This window comes from Chiroxiphia lanceolata, chromosome 4 (genome assembly GCF_009829145.1).
Source record: "Chiroxiphia lanceolata isolate bChiLan1 chromosome 4, bChiLan1.pri, whole genome shotgun sequence".
NCBI classification, from domain to species: Eukaryota; Metazoa; Chordata; class Aves; order Passeriformes; family Pipridae; genus Chiroxiphia; species Chiroxiphia lanceolata.
The window spans coordinates 2389050-2407153 of NC_045640.1; the positions used below are offsets into that span (position 1 = coordinate 2389050).

General features: G+C 47.6%; 1 protein-coding gene across 2 annotated transcripts in view; it reads right to left on the reverse strand.

Annotated features, from left to right (window-relative positions):
• Positions 1–18104, reverse strand: part of ATRN (attractin) — a 151928-nt gene that overhangs the window by 22757 nt on the left and 111067 nt on the right. For both annotated transcript variants that reach the window (XM_032684986.1, XM_032684985.1), the window contains exon 26: positions 11537–11615. In XM_032684986.1, the coding sequence (XP_032540877.1) occupies positions 11537–11615 (79 nt within the window). The remainder of the gene's footprint in view (positions 1–11536; positions 11616–18104) is intronic.

Sequence of the window (18104 nt, forward strand, 5' to 3'; positions counted from 1 at the left end):
AATTAAGAATTAATTTGAGAAATAATTGTCCTGTAACCTGAATGTCACTCTCTGCCCCAGGGCCTGGGCCCTGCATATCTAACCTGGGCACGTATCTATCCTCAACACTTGTTTGGTGCGCTGAAATTTTAATTAAAAGGTTTTATGATGTTGTAAGGGAGAAAGTGTGGCTTTTCCCCAGCCAGGAGGTTGAGCTGGCTTTAGAAGCCAGCAGCACTTAACATCAAGAAAGCCCAGAACCTGCCTTGCTCTCACTCCTAATTTCTGAGATTTCAAATAATGAACCTCAATGCTCTTTCAAGCCAACCTTTGCTTTCCAGATGACACAATTAATAGGACAACCTGGGAATATTTTAAATCACTTAGGCCTGAAGAGGATTTTAAAGGCGAAGCGTTTGACAGGCTTACAATGAAATCACATCAAAAAGCCTCTCCTGGAACACAACCCCGGCCTTTAATATTTAAATAGCTGCAAACTCTGAACTTGCACAACTTTCATGTGCACTGAGTTTGATTTTTATTCCATATCACAGAATCACAGGATGGTTTGTGTTGGAAAGAACTTTAAAGCCCATCCAGTTCCACCTGGCATGGGCAGGACACCTTCCACTGCCCAGGTTGCTCCAAGCCCCCTCCAACCGCCTTGGACACTTCCAGGGATAGGGGCAGCCACAGCTTCTCTGCCAACCTGGCCAGGGCCTCACCACCCTCCAGCCAGGAATTCCTTCCCAATATCCCATCTAGCCCTGCCCTCTGGCACTGGGAAGCCATTCCCTGTGTCCTGTCCCTCCATGCCTTGTCCCCAGTCCCTCTCCAGCTCTCCTGGAGCCCCTTTAGGCCCTGCAAGGGGCTCTCAGGTCTCTCCAGAGCCTTCTCTTCTCCAGGTGAACCCCTCAGCTCTCCCAGCCTGTTTCCTTAGGGAAGATGCTCCAGTTCCCTCATCAATTTTGTGGCCTCCTTTGGACTTGCTCCAACAGTTCCACACCCTTCTTATGTTGGGGGCACCAGAAACCATTCCATGAATCTCAGAATGGTTTGGGTTGGGAGGGACTTTAAAGCTTATCCAGTTCCAACCCCCTGCCACAGGCAGGGACACTTTCCACTAGCCCAACTTGCTCCAAGCCCTGTCCAATCTGGCCTTGGACACTTCCAACACAGCAATTCCTACCAGGGATTCTTTAAATTCACCCACGTTGAGCAATGGACAATCCAAAATGAAGAGTGTGGTAGTGATGGGAGAAAAACCTGCCTTGGAATGGAGGGAAGCCCTGTCAGGCAGCAGCAGAGGCTCACAGGGAGAAGAAAAACAGCTCTTGAGGTTCCCAGGTTAATTGAGTCGTATAACCTACGCCGTGTTTCCTGACAGGGAAAGCCTGGAAGTTTTATTCCCGACAATAAAGCAGCCACCAGGCTCTGTATAACCCCCCCACCCCCTCCTCACTCCCATCCATCCTGGGAATTGCCCCCTGCACAGGCTGTTTTATTTTATAATTTATATTTTTCAGCCGGGAAATAAGGGCGATTTTTTTTTCCCAGAAGAAAGCCACACGTTTTGGATTTTGTTTGCTCCTTGCGAAGAATGGCTTTAAAAAAAAGCAAAAAGCTGATCTAGAAATGAAGGAACTTGAGTTTTCACAGGAGTATATTTTGTCTCAATTTTTAACAGAGAGGGAACACACACCAGGCAGGAAAACTCAGGGAAGCACTGGCACAGGTTGCCCAGAGAAGCTGTGGCTGCCCCTGGATCCCTGGAAGTGTCCAAGGACAGGGCTTGGATCAACGTGGGCTAGTGGAAGGTGTCCCTGCCCATGGCAGGGGGTGGAACTGGATGAGTTTTAAGCTCCCTTCCAACCCAAACCATTCCATGATTCCATGATTCCAAAACCACGGGTGTGGTGAGGGAGCAGTGGGAACAGATGAGCAAAAGCAAAGCAAGGAAGATCCCACAGGAAAATTCCAGCTGACAGGATGCATCCAGGCAGGGCAGCTGCAGGAATGGCTGGGACCATCACACAAAGTCAAAGGAGGTGAACTTGAATAAGAGGAGCCAGAAAAGAGCAATAGTCTGATCAATGAGGGTGTTTTTTTCCCCCAGGAATTTGTAGATTTAATCTTTCAAGGTATTTTTTAAATTCAGATATTCCAGGACTCCCGGGCTGCTGTTTTTAGAGCAACCTCAGGAGACACAACTGGTTTGAAAATAACTTTTGCAAAAGATCCTTCAACAGAGCCTTTGACAGAATCACAGAATTGTTAAGGCTGGAAAACTGTCTGAGATCACCAAGTCCAATCACTCCCAGCACTGCCAAGGCCACCACTGACCCCTGTCCCCAAGTGCCACATCCACAGGGATTTGAAATCCCTCCAGGGATGGGGACTCCACCCCTGCCCTGGGCAGCTGTGCCAGGCTGGACAACTTTCCAGGAAGGAATTTTCCCCAGTATCCAGTCTAAACCTCCCCTGGCACAGCTTCAAGCCGTTTCCTCCCATCCTGATGAGACATGCAGGATTAGAGGTTATCCTTTGAGGATGTCCCATTTGTGCACAAATACCTACTTGCTTATGCACAGTTATCAACTCCTATTTCCAGGTATGATTAACTTAGTGAGGAGGACTTGTCCCACAGCTCTCCTGGAATGACAACTCCCAGAACAGCAGTTCCACCAGTGTGGGAAGGGGACACCACCCTCATGGGGTTGCCAAGGGCTTCTGGAGAAGGTTCCTGTCCTGGTAGTGGTGGAAAGGGATCTGCACATCTCCAGGGTGCTCAGGCATCAGAGAACCATGGAATCATGGAATGGGTTGGAAAGGGATCTTAAAGAGCACCCAGTTCCACCCCCTGCCATGGGCAGGGACACCTTCCACTAGCCCAGGTTGCTCCAGGTTGTCCAACCTGGCCTTGGACACTTCCAGGGATCCAGGGGCAGCCACAGCTTCTCTGCCCAACCTGCACCAGGGCCTCAACACCCTCACAACCAGGAATTCCTTCCCAATATCCCATCTATCCCTGCCCTCTGGCACTGGGAAGCCATTCCCCCTTGTCCTGTCCCTCCATGCCTTGTCCCCAGTCCCTCTCCAGCTCTCCTGGAGCCCCTTCAGGCCCTGCCAGGGGCTCTCAGCTCTCCCTGGAGCCTTCTCTTCTCCAGGGGAACCCCCCCAGCTCTCCCAGCCTGGCTCCAGAGGAGAACCACTGTGGAAGTAACACACAGATCCTGCCGTGGGAACATTCCCTTTATGTCCTCCCAACTCAGTGACCTTGGGGGTGGGGAAGGGGAGAAGCCACTGGAGTTCCTTTCCCAAATAAAAACCAGCATCAGCAAAAAAAACCAACACAGGAGCCATAAATATTCCACGAGGATGAGCCACACGGCCTCAGAACCAAGTGATTTAAAGCATTTAGCTACAATTACACAAACTACCACGCCAGTCAACAAACAAACAATTTTCTTCGTCGTTTTCATCATCGCCGAAAATTAAGTTTTTAAAGCCCCTCGAGCAGTGAACATATTAATGTCAGCTAATTAGTTTGGTGACTGACTTTGCAGGCTGCCTTGAAAGGGAGAGGGAGGGGAGAATTAACGTTCAAATGCTTCTCAACAGGCATTTCCACACTTCAGAACTACAACAAAGCAGAAAGCAAAGCTGCTGGGAAGTCGCCTCATGCTGAAATGATGGAAGATATTTAATTCAGGGCTGATTAAGGTAAGTAAGTTATTCATCATAATCATGCCCAGTAGGAGGGCACTGAAAACCTGACCTTTAATAACAAGAATAAGACGGTTTCTTTTTAAAAGACCAGAAGGATCCAGTCCATGCAGATTAAGCTGTGCATCAATACCTGATAATTACACAGTGGCACGATGCACCTTTGATTGAGCTCAGCTCTTCGGGGATAATTACACAACACTCCTTCTCTCCCTGATTTTTCCAAATAGCAAAATTGGGTACCTGTGCTGCTGATCCCTGTCATCAGGGAGACACCTCAGAGTCTGAAACCAGAACAGCTTTGCACAGAAGTCATGGAATATCATGAGCGGGAAGGGACCCACAAGGATCATCCAGTCCAACCCTCAGCCCTGCACAGACACCCCAACAATCCCCCCTGTCCCTCAGAGCGTTGTCCAAACCCTCCTGGAGCTCTGGCAGCCTTGGGGCTGTGCCCACTGCCCTGGGGAGCCTGGGTAGTGCCCAACCCCTCTGGGGGAAGAACCTTTGCCTGAATCCAACCTGACCCTGCCCTGGCACAGCTCCAGCTTCCCTGGGTCCTGTCCCTCACGAGAGTAAAGAGATCAGTACAATGCAGTTGTGGGCTCTGTAAAACCAGGCTGAACTCGCCTGGAGCTGGACTTGATATATCATGGAATGGTTTGGATTGGAAGGGATTGTAATGACCATCCAGTTCCACCCCTGCCATGAGCAGTGACACCTTCCACTAGCCCAGGTTCATCCAAGCCCCGTCCAACCGGCCTTGGACACTTCCAGGGATCCAGGGGCAGCCACAGTTTCTCTGCCCAACCTGGGCCAGGGCCTCACCATCCTCACAGCCAACAATTCCTTCTCAATATCTCCCCTAACCCTGCCCATAGTGGGAAGCCATTCCCCCTTGTCCTGTCCCTCCATCCCTTGTCCAAGTCCCTCTCCAACCGTCTTGTAGGTCCCCTTCATGAACTACCAGAATCATAGAATGGTTTGGGTGGAAGGAACCTTAAAAGGTCCCTTTAAGTCCCTTACAAGGACCTTTTAAAGGCCCTGTAAAGATCATCTAGTTTGAACCAGGAAAGGGTTGGATCCAAGGAGTTGGTATCCAAGGGTGACAGTTCAGCTTCATCTAGTTTGAAACTCCAGCATCTTCAGTCAAGTTCCCATCAGTTCTTTTCTGGGATATAAACCCAACTTCATTCCCTTGTGCCAACCCCTCTGAAGGCTCTGTGGGAAGAGCCCAGTTGGCTCCCAACACCGTGTCCGTGTTTCCCAGTCCTGCACGGAGAGGTTCAAGCTCCCACTGCTCAGCTGGAACTGGCCACGTCCAAGTTCACCCCGAGATGAGCCTGAAGTGACAGCACCACTTTCAGCCAAAACCAGGCCCCCAATTCCCCCCTGAGCCGGAACTTCCCGTCAACACATCAACATTTTGGGATGTTTTTCCTCTTCAGGGCACCTCTGATTTCTGCTACGGTTCCCTGTGGCTGGAGACCAAGGCCACATGGATCACATGGATCCCTGCAGAGCACGGGCGGCATTTGGATGCTGGAAAAAGCCTCCTGGCACTGCGAGATGGTTCCCATTCATGGATTTTAAATTCAGGGAGAGCGGAAAGTTCCGATTATTCGATGCGACCTCCTGCTCAGCCCAGAACTGCACCACAGCACTGACCTAGAAAAGGTCCTTCCCAAAGCTCTGCAATTCTCAGCCACGTCCCTAAAAAACCTAAAACATTGGTGTTGCTGCTCTTGCCATTTAAAAGAGGAGAAAACCAAACCAGCTTTGCATTTTTTACCCCCAGTTGGGTGTCACAGAATGGCTGGGGTTGGAAAGGACCCAAACATCACCTAATTCCAACCCCCTCCACGGGCAGGGACACCTGCTGATGGTTTTGGCTGATCCTTCAGAAGATCCTCATTCCACCAGGAATCTTCTACAATTCCTTTCTGCAGCCACCGACTGGCATCATCAAATCTCAGCACTGATCAGGACATTTAATCCTTCCTGGGATTACATGAGGAATTTGGGATGCTTTAAACTTGCTGATCTTCCAGATAACAAATTCATCTTGCAGTTTTGTTCTCCACCATCTGCAGCACCCCAGGTTACACCTGAGAGTAACACTGTGCTCTTATTTCACTACTCTGCCTCCAAACACAGGGAAGAGGAATTTGCATGGAGTTATTAAATCACCACAGCTCCTTAATTTCAGTCTGCTGTCCTGGGAATTCTGTGAAAGAAATCCACTTTAACTGGTTAAAATACATATTCAGACTTCTGTTTTCCACTCTAATGAGAGAACTGGGAACCAACAACGTGACTTAACCTCCTCACTCACCCTCTTGCTGTGATTTCTCCACTCCCCCAATTTGTTTTCTCTACAAACCACCCCAAAACCAAGTTCAATATTTTCTTCTCACTGACAGACCACACAGGAAGGTCTGTGTGGCAAATGACTGCTGGGAGAACACACCAGTAAACCCTCCAAAGCACCTGGCACTGCCCAAATTTAGGGCTATTTCCTGCCTGACCTTTAATATTCCTGCAAAAAGTTGATACCAGATCCTTTGGAGCAGATCCTGGTCCAAAACACCACCAGAGACTTTAAACAACGATGGAAATCCTGATTCACAGTTACAGTTTGAAAATATTCCCCAACTTGAAGCCTTTTCTTCGACCAAGGATGCCCTAAATCACAGTCTAAGAGAGAAGATATGAAAGAAATACTACCAGGTGAGAGCAGGGGGAAGAAGAAAATGAGGCAGGGCACTAAATAATACGTAGCACACATCCCTTGGAACATCTCCGCTGGGAAAACCATGGAAATCTGCCTTCCTGGGTGGTATTCCATGTTACAGAGGAGAATGCCAGGGAAAATAGAGGCATTTTGAACACACTTGGGAAGGAAAAAAAGGTTTCAGCAACGAGGTCAGGAAGGGGAAGGATAATCCCTGCAGCAAATCAATACACAAACCCCCTCCTGAATATAAGTTGGCAGAGTAAAAACGTTCAGTCCTGGAGAGTCTTGGCAAGAAAGGAGGCAAAATATAGACAATTTTAGGGATGTTAAAGGTGAAATTGAGGTCTGGACACCCAAAGTCAGTTATCTCTGTTCCTGCTTGGTGTTGATGCTCCCACCCCACCCTGAAAAGGGCACGGGGAGTGATCCAGTTGAGCTCCCTTTGTTGGCAGAGTTAAGAGGAGCTATTCCTTGCTCCAGGAGAAAAAGCAGACTGAGGGTGAAGAGAAGACAACTTGGATGCTAAAATAGAACAACAGGACAGAAAATTCCCAGCAGCAGAGGAGCACTTTGAATTTCTAATGCCACCCTCGTACTCGGTGATTTATTCTCTATTACCACTTTGATACCTTTAAAATGTCATCTTACAGAGACAAGACAGAAAGTTTTCCTATCCCCATTTCCTACTGTCATTCACCTGATCCTATAAAAGCTGCCTTTTTATCCCCATTCTCCCTCTTTAAGATGCCAGAAGGTACTTAAAACGTGGTGCTCACTGGCAAGGGAATAAACACCCAACTCACAATCCCATCTCCCCCATGTCTGATAGGACACAAATCGTTCCCAATTTGACTCCAGGTCAAGGTTTACACTCTGAACTTTTTACTCAGTGCTCCAAACTCATTTTCCTACACCCTGGCTACACCAGGTTTGCACACCCAACACCCTTTGGGCAGGAGGCTGAGGAGCAGCTGCACAGGCTGGTTGGAGTGGATGAGATGAGGCACAGAAAAGGAAAAAAGTCAGGATTATATATATTGTATTTTATTTTATATTTTTATATATATTTCTATTTATATTATATATAAGAAGTCAGGAGAATCTTATATATTTGACAAAATCCTGATGGAGATCCCGCATTTGGAGCAGGGAGGAAGGAATGCAGATTTGATTCCAATCAAATACTGCTGCTCTGGTTCCATTAAACCACCACACCAAGCACAGTTTCTCCAAGCTTCCTCTAGGACTTCTCCCAGCACACAGAATCATAGAATCAGCTGGGTTGGAAGGGACCTCTGAGATCATCAAGTCCAACCCTTGATCCAACCCCGCTGTGGTTCCCAGCCCATGGCACTGATGCCACATCCAGTCTCACCTTAAAAACCTCCAGGGACAGAGAATCCACCACTTCCCTGGGCAGCCCATTCCAATGGTTGAGCACTCTCTCTGCAAAGAAATTCTTCCTGATATCCAACCTAAACCTCCCCTGGCACAGCTGAAGACTGAGCCCTCTTGTCTTGCTGATGGTTGCCTGGGAAAAGAGACCAACCCCCCCTGGCTCCCCCTCCTGTCAGGGAGTTGCAGAGAGTGAGGAGGTCTCCCCTGAGCCTCCTCTTCTCCAGGCTGAACAGCCTCAGCTCCCTCAGCCTCTCCTCATGGCAATTGTGCTTCACTCCCTTCCCCAGTCTCGTTGCTCTCCTCTGGACCTGCTCCAGCCCCTCAATGTCCTTCCTGAGCTGAGGGCCCAGAACTGGACACAGCACTCCAGGGGTGGCCTCACCAGCGCTGAGTCCAGGGGCAGAATCACTTCCCTGCTCCTGCTGCCACACTGTTCCTGAGCCAGCCCAGGATCCATTGGCCCTCTTGTCCCCCTGGGCACACTCTGGCTCCTGTTCAGCTCCCTGTCCATCCCCACTCCCAGCTCCCTTCCTGCCTGGCTGCTCTCCAGCCCCTCTGGCCCAGCCTGGAGCTGCCGGGGGTTGTTGTGGGCAAAGTGCAGGACCCGGCCCTTGGCCTGGTTGAACCTCATCCCGTTGGAATCAGCCCAACTCTCCAGCTTGTCCAGGTCCCTCTGCAGAGCCAAGCAATCCTGCCTGAATAATTTTGACTCCTAAACCTTTCAGCACAGTCCCTTTTCTGCCCTATTCTTATCTCAGGACAAGCCTCAGCAATCAGCTTCTCGCGATAAGGAGTCGGGCACTTGCAGTGCTCCCTTTGGAAGCAAAGCTGATGGATAGTTGGGAATTACCTGCAGATTGCATCATATTTTACTCAGTTCTGGGTTAAGATTAGACAACAAGCACAGAGTTATGACAGCACAGCCCATGGGAGACAGGAGATTGTAACATGACTGCTGCTAAAAATACAGCTCAAAGCACAGAAAGATCTTCCTCCAGGGCTGCAGCTTTTCACAGAATCATGGAATGGTTTGGATGGGAAGGGACATTAAAGATCAACCAGTTTCACCCCCTGCCAGGGGCAGGGACACCTTCCACTAGACCAGGTTGATCCAACCTGGCCTTGAACACTTCCAGGGATCCAGGGGCAGCCACAGCTTCTCTGCCCAACCTGGGACAGGGCCTCACCACCCTCACAGTCAGGAATTCCTTCCCAATATCCCATCTATCTCTGTCCTCTGGCACTGGGAAGCCATTCCCTGTTTCCTATCCATTCATCTCTTGTCCCCAGTCCCTCTCCAGCTCTCCTGGAGCCCCTTTAGGCCCTGCCAGGGGCTCTCAGCTCTCCCTGGAGCCTTCTCTTCTCCAGGGGAACCCCCCCAGCTCTCCCAGCCTGGTTCCAGAGCATCCAAGACCATCTCATTCCAAAATCCTGCCATGGGCAGGGACAATTTCCACTAGACCAGGTTGCTCCAAGCTCCATCCAACCTGGCCTTGAACACTTCCAGGGATGGGGAATCCCAATAATTAGTCATTAACTAATCAAGAGAGCTTTGCTTAGCTTTATTGAAGATCTGTGTTAATAAAACCTAACCCTGCAAGCTCTAAAATAATGTTAGATAACAACAAAAAGTCAAGGAATTTTTGGGTGGACTTTTATTTCTGGAGACAGCCTTTATTAATATATTTAATTATGGCCCAGCAAAGATTTAAAACCCTTGCCTGAAGATTTACAAGTATTTCTAAGAGGAGAGGACAGGAACAGCAGAGATCTATGAACTACAAGACAGAGGCAGCAGATAAAAAGAAAGAGCAAGATAAACAACAGCAAAACACAGGAATGTGCCTGGAAAACACCACCCTGATGAACTGCCTGTCAAACAGTCACACATGGAAATTGAATTTAGACTTAAACGTGCCAATATGTTGCTTTTTTTCCCCCCTTAAAACATGCATCACGCTGTAAGTAAATTTATAGAGACATCTCTCACTCAGGCCACTGTTCAAATACTTTAACTGGCATTTACTCCTCAGTCTATATTCCTCATACATTCCTAGATAACATTTAACCCCAGGAGCCACAGGGAATGTTATGCTGACTCCAGCTTAGTTTCCTGCCAAGAAAGTGAGCAGGAAAAAAAAAAAACAGCCACCCCAGTAAAAATTTATCTCCCTTCAGAGAATACAGCAAAGCTCAAAGACTTCCATTATTTCCAAGATTAAGGGTTATCTGTTGGAAAAGCAATGATTTTATTATGCAGAGAGTTCACTGGTGAGAGCAAAAACCACGTGAAGCAGAAAAGGGGGAGAAGAGTCATCAGACATCATCATCCTGCTTTATTCCCAGAGAGGAGACCCTCAGATGGAATAAATTCACATTATTCACCCCACTGCACTTGCAAAGCACAACCAGCCACGGAGCTGGGAAGATCTGCAGGAAAACAGGCACTTGCAAAGAATTCCAGAGCTGTAAAAATTAATCCCCCAAACCCTCTCCATCGACTTCCACGTGGGAATAAAGCACAGGACAGTGGCTGGGTCAAAGCAGCTGCCAAGGGCTTCATGCCAGCAGGACAGCTGGGAGGAAAAACTATGGGAATGGGCAGATTTCACCCCAAAATCCCACCTCATTCCTTAGGGAATCTGGCCTCATACAGACAATTATATATAGGAAGTGCACATGGACTCACTCGAGTCACGTCTGGCTTCTCTCATTTTGCACAGAAATAACCAGATTAACACCACACAAAACTCCTAAAAATAATTCCAGGTGCAGCCCAGCCCAACCTCTGATATATCTGTACATCAGACAGGGCTCTCCTATGGTTTTAGCACTTGGAAGAGCAAAAGAAACTCCCAAGAATGTGGAGCTTTCTGCCTTGTGCTTCTCTAAGAACACGGCTCTTAAGAGATTTCAGCTTCAAAATGAGAAATCAGGGCACACTCTGTGTGTCACAACACATTTGCCACCCAAATTCGGTCACCCCGAGTGCTATGGGTGGAACAGGAACTCGGGTTCCACTGAAAAGCAAGGAAAAAAGGTGGTGAAAACAATAAATTAGGGATAAAAAAGGAGCAGCCAGATTTTGGAGGGTACAGAGAACAATTTTTTTTTTACATGCTGCAAACACGACAAGTCTGATCTGCACCACGGGCAGGTGAAGAGGAGAAAGCTTTGGGCTTTAAAATTTGCCTTTTTAAGCAGGAAACTACAGCTTTCCAAATCCTGGGGGGCTTCTCCCACCTTTTTCTTACGCTCCCAATGTTCCGGGGGGGAAGAAACCCAACCCCATGAAATATTTCAATCAGATTTAATTCGAGAAAGGGGATTTGACTTCTTTATTTTGGAGCAAATCTTCCTATTTTCTGTTTCCTCTCCTGAAACAGATGTAAAGAATCTCCTGATTTATGTGGGTTTTGTATTTATGCTGTCTAAAAACACGAGTTCTGGGAATTCAGGACGTTCACCTCTAATTTCTTTTTCGGAGCTTCACAGAAACTGCAGCGTCAGGACACTGAAATAACCCCATTTGTCACCGAAACCATAATCAAAAATACACCCAAGCCCCAAAGAGCAGCAGTTATAGATTAGTGGAGCTCTGCCTTAGCTGAAGGTTAATGGGATGCACATGTGAATAAATGTAAGAGAGAACAACTATAACAATGGCATTAAAGGAGCAGCATTTGGAATTCCAACCTCTCTCCGTCGTGATGCCCAACAACTCTGCTTAATCTTCCAAACCACAGCTGCCACCAGGAGCAAGGACAGGAAACAACTGGAAAAGGAAAGAAAAAGAGAGGGATGTTTTTATTTTTCTCCTCTGTGATTTTACAGCAGCTGAAAACAGCAGGAAATAAAGAAATGGGATGAAAAGTTCACGTAATATTAGTGGTGTATTGATGGGAGATTATCCAGCACTCCTGACATCCAGGGAGGAATGACACAGCTATTTCCAGGGAAAACTCCTATTCCAAAGTTCCCTGTTTGACTTCCTTATACGACATTCCCCAGTTTTCCCCAGGAAATCTCAACAGTGAGATTTAATCAGATTGGAAAAGCCACTGTTGCCTCTCCCTGGTGATATTTAAAGTGAGAGGATAAACCCCCAAAAGAAAAGCCTTGAAAGCAGCAGAGAAAAATCGATCACTATTTCTTTTCCAAATGACAAAAAATAAGATAAAGTGCAGAGTAGTTGAATTCTTTCAAACAGGCTGGTGCAGAACCACAGGCATTTCTTGATTCCCTCAAATCTATGTTGGTTTTCTTCAATCAAAAGAGGGGAGGAAAAAAAAGGATGAATGGATTTATCAATTTCCGGGGGAAATGTAAGGAAGCAGTTTAAAAAAAAGCAGTTATAATGATAATAATATAAAAGCTGACTTTATTGACAGTTATGATCTTATCACAGTGAATACCTAATGAGCAACTTCAAGGCACACAAGCAAAGATTAAAATCCAAATCCCAGTGGAAGCCTCTCTCCTAAAAAAAACATCTCCAAACCTCCTTCCCATGTTCCAGTGTGTATTTAAAGACAGTTTAAATTACCATTTAAAGGAAGATTAACCAGAACAGACTTATTTCCTCCACAGTGCAGGATTAACACTGATGGCTCTGGATGCTTGAACAGGGGTTTCTCTTGAGGAGAGACTTTACAAAGCACCACAAAGATGTTCTCACTCTCCACAACTCCCTGACAGGAGGGAGGAGCCGGGGGGGAAACGGGCTCTGCTCCCAGGGAACAAGGGACAGGGGGAGAGGGAACGGCCTCAAGCTGTGCCAGGGGAGGTTTAGGTTGGATATTGGGAAAATTTATTCACCAAAAGGGTTGTCCAGCCCTGGCACAGCTGCCCAGGGCAGGGGTGGAGTCTCCATTCCTGGAGGGATTTCAAATCTCTGTGGATGTGGCACTTGGGGACATGGGGCAGTGGTGGCCTTGGCAGTGCTGGGGGATGGTTGGACTGGATGATCTCAGAGGGCTTTTCCAACCTTAATGATTCTGTGATTCCATGACTTTTACCAATAAAACCCAGGTCAGACAGTAGGGACCATTCCCTGAGATGGAAAAGAGGAAGAGCCTGCTCCTGATGACAGATCACTGTCCATAATTCCATATTATGGAAACTCTGTGGATCAGGCACTGAACCCCCAAGGGGCAGCCAGTTGGCAACTGCTTCTATTTTTCAGACTTAGATATGGGCAGAAATATGTTTTACTATCATAATGTATTATATTAAAAACTTGGCACTTGTATGGCCCTGGTACAGGTTGGGCAGAGAAGCTGTGGCTGCCCCTGGATCCCTGGAAGTGTCCAAGGCCAGGTTGGACAGGGCTTGGAGCAACCTGGGCTAGTGGAAGGTGTTCCATGGCAGGGAGGTTGAGCCGGGTGGGCTTTAAGGTCCTTCCCAACCCAAACCATTCCATGATTCCCTGACTTCAGCACTGAAACATCTCCACAGCTCTTAAAGACTCCTGCAGTGCCTGCTTCTTTATAAAGTTAAGCAGGATCTCAGAGAGGTTTGTTTGGCCTCTCTTTTTAAGAGCTACACACCCCAAATCACTTCTTCCACGTTTCCTCTAAAGATCCAGACCTGACATCATTGCTCTCTAACAGCCTGACTTTTTCTGCAAACAAAATCGTTCAGACAAGCATTTAATGGTTCTTTTATTTCCCTTTTTCAGAGGGACTGGATTTTGCAGTAAAAATCCAATGTTCCCCTGTTAACTCAAAAGCACAGTTAGTTGCTATTTTGTTAAAAACCACAGAATGCCTCGAGTTTGGAGGGATCCACGAGGATCAGCAGGTGCAGCTCCCTGCTCCTCCCAGGAACGTGCATTCTCCAGGACTGGGGATCTGACACCTTCAGCTTTCCCTTTCTTTCAGCACTGTCCACCCCCTGGAAACAGTATTTGTCTCCAGGCCCAGCTGACATTTGGATTAGATGGATTTTCACTCATCCCACACTTGAATTATGGACTAGAAAAATTTTTCCATGTGTTTGTCTTGGGACTCACAGAATCCCAGAATGGTTTGGGTTGGAAAGGTCCTTAAAGACCATCTCATTCCACCCCCTGCCATGGGCAGGGACTCCTTCCACTAGCCCAGGTTGCTCCAAACCCCATCCAACCTGGGCTTGAACACATCCAGGGACAGAGAGTTAAATTCCCACTAGCTTCCCACAGCCAGCACACTTCATGGCTTTGTGAAGTTTTTTTTCTTCTTTTAAGGTCTCTTTTCATTCAAGAAACCTAAATTCTCCCTGAAGAGCAAAAAATCCAAAATGCATCCATGCAAATCCAGCCCAGCTCAGACATGAGCTCAATATCTTGGCTCTGCTTTGTTTTCAATAAGAATTTAATGTTGTTATACAAATGGAGGGTGGAAATACAAACTTCCAAGGCAGTGGAGGGAAAAGAGTTCCTGGCTCTGCATTTAACTGAACCACAGCAAACAAACACATCCAAAACATCTGCAGGAGTGCCCAGAACAGGTGCCAAAGCCAAGCCCTGCCAGGCAACTGCCTTCACCTCCTGACTCCAGAGAGAAGATTCACCTCAGGATAAAGCATTTAAACTTGAGATTAAACTTCAAGAGAACAGTTTGGGACAAAAATGGGTCCAGTTACCTCTCAGTCTACTAAGACCTAAGTTCACCTTAAGCAGTTAAGTGCCACAATAAAGTCATTTAAGGCTCCATTCTTTGATCTACAAATGCTCTGAACTCATTAAAACCAACTTGAATTTCACATCTCACCAAGGAAAATCAGTATCACCAATACAGGGGGAAATTCTGCAGAAATTTCTCTTCTTGTTGAATCCAGCAAGAAACCAACTGAAGCAACACCTCTTGTTTAGCTGCAATAATCAGATTTACAGATAATTTGTCACAGCATAAATCCTCCTACTTGTGTTGGAATTTATTGGGATTTTAGGGAAATAGAAGCCAAATTATTTGCCACAAGGGGGATGGGACAAACCTCTCTCCAAACTCAAATAATTCCTAATAGTGGACATAATATTTGTGGCACTAATGTTAAATTAACTGAAGAACTGCTAATGAGAGAGTTGGGGTGTTCAGCCTGGAGGAGAGAAGGTTCCAGGGAGAGCTTTCAGCACCTACAGAGCACCAGGAGAGCTGGAGAGGGACTTGGGATAAGGGATGGAGGGACAGGACACACGGAATGGCTTCCCAATGCCAGGGCAGGGATAGATGGGATATTGGGAAGGAATTCCTGTCTGTGAGGGTGTTGAGGCCTTGTCCCAGGTTGGGCAGAGAAGCTGTGGCTGCCCCTGGATCCCTGGAAGTGTCCAAGGCCAGGCTGGAGCAACCTGGGCTCATGGAAGGTGTCCCTGCCCATGGCAGGGAGTTGGAAATATGGTCTTTAAGGTCCCTTCCAACCCAAACCATCCCATGATTCCGTGAATTTGGTGCTGCTCACTGGCAGCTCCCGTGGCTTTCCCATGTCTGAATCCTCGATACACCTTTATTTGGGGAAAGGAGATGGAAGTCCCAAGGGCAGAGGAGAAAGGGGGGGGGTGTTTCATCAGTCCCATGGAATCCTTTAGGTTGGAAAAGCCCTCTGAGATCATCCAGTCCAACCATTCCCCAGCACTGCCAAGGCCACCACTGCCCCATGTCCCCAAGTGCCACATCCACACAGTGTCTCCATGTGATTTACTCCCTCAGGGAAAAAAGCCGGAGTGGGGAACTAAGAGGAACTTTATCCCTACATGAAATCCCCTTTCCAAAATGCAACACTGTACAAGTCTGGGCATGCCAGAGCCTTCCAGGGGTTTCCCTTTCCTGCCTCCCTTCTGGCACCACAGCCAAGACACTCAGAGGAAAACAGAGAGGGGTTAACAATTAAAGACCAATAAAAACTCCTCCTAAAACGCTCCCCGCAGTGCCCTGTATTTCACAGGAACAGCACCACACGACTTTGTACTGTCACAAGGAGGCAGCAAATACCCACAAAAACCATAAAACCACTCAGGAAATCCATTTCCCCCCCTGCACTAACACCCCCTGGAAGCACTGGTGGAGAAATAAAAGGCAGTGCCTGCTGCAGTCCATCACCTGCTGGAAGGGCCCCGGGGGTAGAGCCAAGACAAGATCTATCTGTTGGATTTACTCAGCCTAAACCATCCTGAAATAAGTTTAAAAGGTCTGATGTGAGCATCAGTAGCTTTAAAGAAGCTTTTCTTCCCCCATACTTCCTCTTGGAAAGCAACTGTGTTACGATGGAACCAGAGGAAAAAAACAGCTGCGTGGAGAGAGAGCCGTGTTGGAAAATGATCTGGAGTGAGAGCCTGGTCCACCTTCACCCCCTGCCCTGCCTTCTCCTGAGTCAGCCATGAAAATCCACCCATTCCCAAATGGCTTTAGACACAAACCTTCCCTGCAGGACTTGCTTTGCCCTCTCCTTCTCTTTCTTTCCCCTCCAAAAATAATGGACTGCCAAGAGCCCCCTTCATCCCCCAAATCCAGATCATCCAAGACTTCCCTCTACAGTTCCCCCATCTCAAATGCTTCCAAGGAGACCTGAGAGCCTCTTCCAGGGACTAAAGGGGGCTCCAGGAGAGCTGGAGAGGGACTGGGGACAAGGGGTAGAGGGACAGGACACAGGGAATGGCTTCCCAGCGCCAGAGGGCAGGGATAGGTGGGATATTGGGAAGGAATTGTTGGGTGTGAGGGTGGGAAGGCCCTGGCACAGTTGCCCAGAGAAGCTGTGGTTGCCCCTGGATCCCTGGAAGTGTCCAAGGCCAGCTGGATGGGGCTTGGAGTAACCTGGGCTAGTGGAAGATGTCCCTGCCCATGGCAAGGGGCTGAATGACATGAGCTTCAGTGTCCCTTCCAACCAAACCATTCCATGCTTCTATCAGCTATTTGGATTTCCATTTTTCACACGGTGCCGAGTCCAGTTTGAAAACAGTTCAATTTTTCCGACAGAAAAAAAAGGAAATCAGCAAACTCAGGTGTGAAACCAGAGTGGAAGGAAGAAGAGGCATCAAGAGCCACCTCGAGCCACCTCACCCCCCTGGAGACGTTTTCAACCCAAGGAAATCTCAACATGACTCCATTTGGGTCTGGTTCAATCTGTTGGGACAGATCCAGAGGAGGCTGATGACTGGATGACCAGAGGATGGAGCAGCTCTGCCGTGAGGAAAGGCTGAGAGATTGGGATTGTTTGGTCTGGAAAAGAGAAGCTTCGGGGTAACCTAATGGTGGCCTTCCAGGACCTGAAGGGAGCCCTCAGAAAAGATGGAGAGGGACTATTTCCAAGGGCCTGGAGAGACAGGACAAGGGGGAGTGGCTTCAAACTGCCAGAGGGCAGGGTTAGATGGGATATGAGGAAAAAATTCTTCCCTGTGAGGGTGGGGAGGCCCTGGCACAAGTTGGGCAGAGAAGCTGTGGCTGCCCCTGGATCCCTGGAAGTGTCCAAGGCCAGGTTGGAGCAACCTGGGCTAGTGGAAGGTGTCCCTGCCCATGGCAGGGGGTGGAACGAGGTGGTCTTTAAGGACCTTTCCAACCCAAACTATCTCACAAATCCATGAAATGGAGCTTCCATTGGCTCACACAGTTATAAAAATCCCTTACACAGCATAAATATTGCAGTGCAGGGAAGAGATACATTTACATTTTATGGACAATATCCTATTTGCTAAATGACTTCATTAAGTCATCCTTAATTATTCATTAAATTATTTAAGTACAACGAATGAGTAATGTAATCATAATAATCTCCCCTCAATTGGCCTCAACAAATGCATTAAACTTTCCTCGCTGAGCCTTCAGTGCTCATTATACCACGGGGTTTTCCCACCCCTGACACAAAATCTGCATTTAAACCCCCTGTCTGGTTTTATTCTGGACTTTAATCTCCTTTTCCCAGCAAAGAGGATCTTCTCCCCACTCCAGGTATCCTTAAAGCTCCTCAAACAAGTTCACACTCTCATTTTTAAGGGTCTGGAAAACTCCATCAGTGCTTTGCTGTGATGGATTCTACACGAGGAGAGGAGAAAAATCCATCTGGTGTATTAAGGCCCAATTATTAAACTCTCCTGCAATGTTTATCAGCATCAGAACTGCCTGTAAAAAATGGCAGCTTTAAACCCCCAAATGTACAGCAGCCTCCCTGCTAATGTGCTTTAACATATCCAGGTCACTTAATAATAATGTCAGAAAGCACTGCCATGATGGCTACAAACACAGCCCAAATGATTTTGATGAACTGGAAGCTGTTTAAGTGCTGTTTGCAAGCAACT